This window comes from Alligator sinensis, unplaced genomic scaffold (genome assembly GCF_000455745.1).
Source record: "Alligator sinensis unplaced genomic scaffold, ASM45574v1 scaffold1860_2, whole genome shotgun sequence".
Taxonomy (NCBI): Eukaryota; Metazoa; Chordata; order Crocodylia; family Alligatoridae; genus Alligator; species Alligator sinensis.
Window position 1 is genome coordinate 106,897 of NW_005843035.1, and position 2,473 is coordinate 109,369.

The window sequence follows — 2,473 nt, forward strand, 5'->3', positions numbered from 1 at the left end:
TGGGGGGGGGGGGGGGGGCTGGTCTTGGGTGAGAGACTGCCAGGCAGAGGGGGAGTCAGGGCTGGTGCCTACCACCCTGTGCCTCAGTTTCCTCACTTAGAAGCTAAGTCTAAATCCTCCCTGCCAGTTCAGCACAGGGATTGAGAGGCAGCGGACTGCCTACCATGGAGGGATCATGGGAGGGGGTGGGAGTGGGGGGGGTCTCAGAGCTGCTGTCTGCTGTGCTTCAGTTTCCCCACTCTGAAATAAAGACCTAATCTTCCCGATTTCAGGGGAGGGAAGGTTGGGGTGGCACAGCCTGACTGGGGGAGGCTGGTGCCCTGTCCCATGCCTCGGTTTCTCCACGTACCAGAGCCCCTCCTGCTGCAGGTAGCGCATGTGGTCCTTGTAGAGCACGAAGCTGATCTCGGCCTTCACCTTCTCGCCCTCCTCGATGGGGTCGACCAGCAGGAAGTCACCTGTGAGGATGGGAGGGGCAGGTGAGGGGGCGGGGCCTGCCTTGAAGTGGGTGGTGGGGATCCCCCAACCCCCAGGGGTGCTGCAGCCACTCACCTCTCTTGATCCACAGGTTGTGGCGGAACTTGGGGGGCATGCTGGCCAGGAAGCGCCCGCCCCCTGGTGCCTCCACCTCGTGCAGGTTGTTCCCAGGGCTACCCACAACCTAGGGGAGGGGCCAGGATTATCCCAGGATGCAGTATACAGATAGGGGAGGCTTTAACCCAGGGTAACTCCTTCTCACCCAGGGGTCTAATGCTAAGGTTGGCTGTCCTGGGACAGAACAGACAGACAAGGAAGCCCCTGACCCGTGTTAATTCCTTCCCTCCTCTGGGACAGAGCGGACGGAAAAGGCAGCATTTAAACTGGGGTAACTCCTTCCTTTCCATAGGTCTGATACTGAGGCTGCTTATCCTGGGATAAAGCAGACAGGAAGGGAGCCCTTAACCCACGGTAACTCCTCCAACTGCTCTACAGGCAGCCCAGCACTCCCTCAGAGGCAGGAAGGCATTGGCATTTAACCTGGGCTAACTCCTTCCTTCCTTCCCATAGGTCTCATACTGAGGCTGGTTATCAGAGTACACAGGCAAGGAAGCCCTTACCCCGTGCCAACTCTTCCCTGCCCACGTCTTTGTTCTGGGATAAGCGCATCCAGCATTGAGCTGACAAGCAGGGAAGCCCTTAACCCACAGTGACTCCTTCCAGGCGCTGGGTTAATAGGAGTGCTGGTTATCCCAGGAGAAAGTAGACAGAGGGGCCGGTCCTTGCCCTGCTGCCCCAGCCCTGACCACACTTGTCCTGGGACAGAGCAGCAGGACAGGGCAGCACCGAGCTGCCTCCAGGGGTGTCATGGGATGAGACTCCCCTGCACCCGGGGCCAGGGGGTGGCTGATGCTGGGTGGTGGGGGACGGGGCTGGGGCCGGGGCCAGGGCCCCTCACTCACCCGCACGATCTGCTGCTGGGCCGTGGGCACCACCAGCTCCTCCAGCGCCTCCTTCACCACGTGCTTCCGCTTGGTGGCCTGGGACATGGCTCAGCCCTGGGCGGTGGGAGGGGAGAGACCTGGAGACCGGGGCAGCTGGGCTCCTTCCCTCCGTGCCTCAGTTTCCCCATTAAGTCCCCTAATACACGGCGCCAGGAGCCTTCCTGCTGCTCCCCCCCCCCCCGGGGTTCCCAGTCCTGGTGACCCCCCTCCCCCCCGGGTCTGGCATAGAGGCATGGGGCCCTGTCTGTGGAGGGGAGGTCGGGGCGGAGCCGGGGTCTCTGGGAGCTGAACTACGGGAGGAAAACGCGGCCGGAGGCTCAGCCGGGCCAGAGAGATCGCAGGCCTCCGCCCTCATCCGCAGAGCTAGGAGGACCCAGGGGTTCGGGGACCCCCCGCGCACACACCTGGGGCGGTCGGCTCCTGTCTCGCCCTCCGCGTGGGAACCGGCACTTCCGGGTGTCTCACCCATCACCGTCCCCTGGCGGCACTTCCGGTGTCCCCTCGATTCCCCTCCCCCGGGCAATTTCCGGATGCCCCCACGCCACTTCCGGGTGTCATCCCTATGGCACCCCCAGCGTCATTTCTCGTCTCCATGGTTGGGACGCGGGGTGGGGGGGGAGCAGCCAGAACGCCCACTAACCGGTCTCTATGGTTATCCTGGGATAGAGCAGACAGGGTAGCCTTTAACCCCTGGTACGTGGAGGACTGAGTTTGCCCTAGACTGAGCCCCTCTCTCCATGCTTACAGGGGCGGGAGAACTGGGTAAACCCTAAAGCGCGACACAGCGTTCCCCCCTCTATGATTATAGATCCCTGGAGGACTGAGCTAACCATACAGCGAGGCAGAGCCCCCGCTATGGTGAAGGAGCAGGTGGGAGGACTAAATTGACCATAGAGTGACTCACAGCGCCCTCTCTATGGTTAGAGAGGCCTGGAGGAGTGAACGCACCATAGAGCGAACCAGAGCGCCTCCCGTCCCACGCTCCTTCCCGC

General features: G+C 62.4%; 1 protein-coding gene across 1 annotated transcript in view; it reads right to left on the reverse strand.

Moving 5' to 3' along the window:
* The window catches only part of EIF1AD (eukaryotic translation initiation factor 1A domain containing), a 3,511-nt gene extending 1,492 nt beyond the window's left edge, over positions 1 to 2,019 (reverse strand). The window contains exons 1-4 of the mRNA XM_006036862.3: positions 1,886 to 2,019; positions 1,440 to 1,535; positions 553 to 661; positions 350 to 458 (exon numbers count right to left, since the gene is read on the reverse strand). Coding sequence (XP_006036924.1) covers positions 350 to 458; positions 553 to 661; positions 1,440 to 1,526 — 305 coding nt within the window. The 5' untranslated portion in view covers positions 1,527 to 1,535; positions 1,886 to 2,019. The remainder of the gene's footprint in view (positions 1 to 349; positions 459 to 552; positions 662 to 1,439; positions 1,536 to 1,885) is intronic.
* Positions 2,020 to 2,473: the final 454 nt, after the last annotated feature.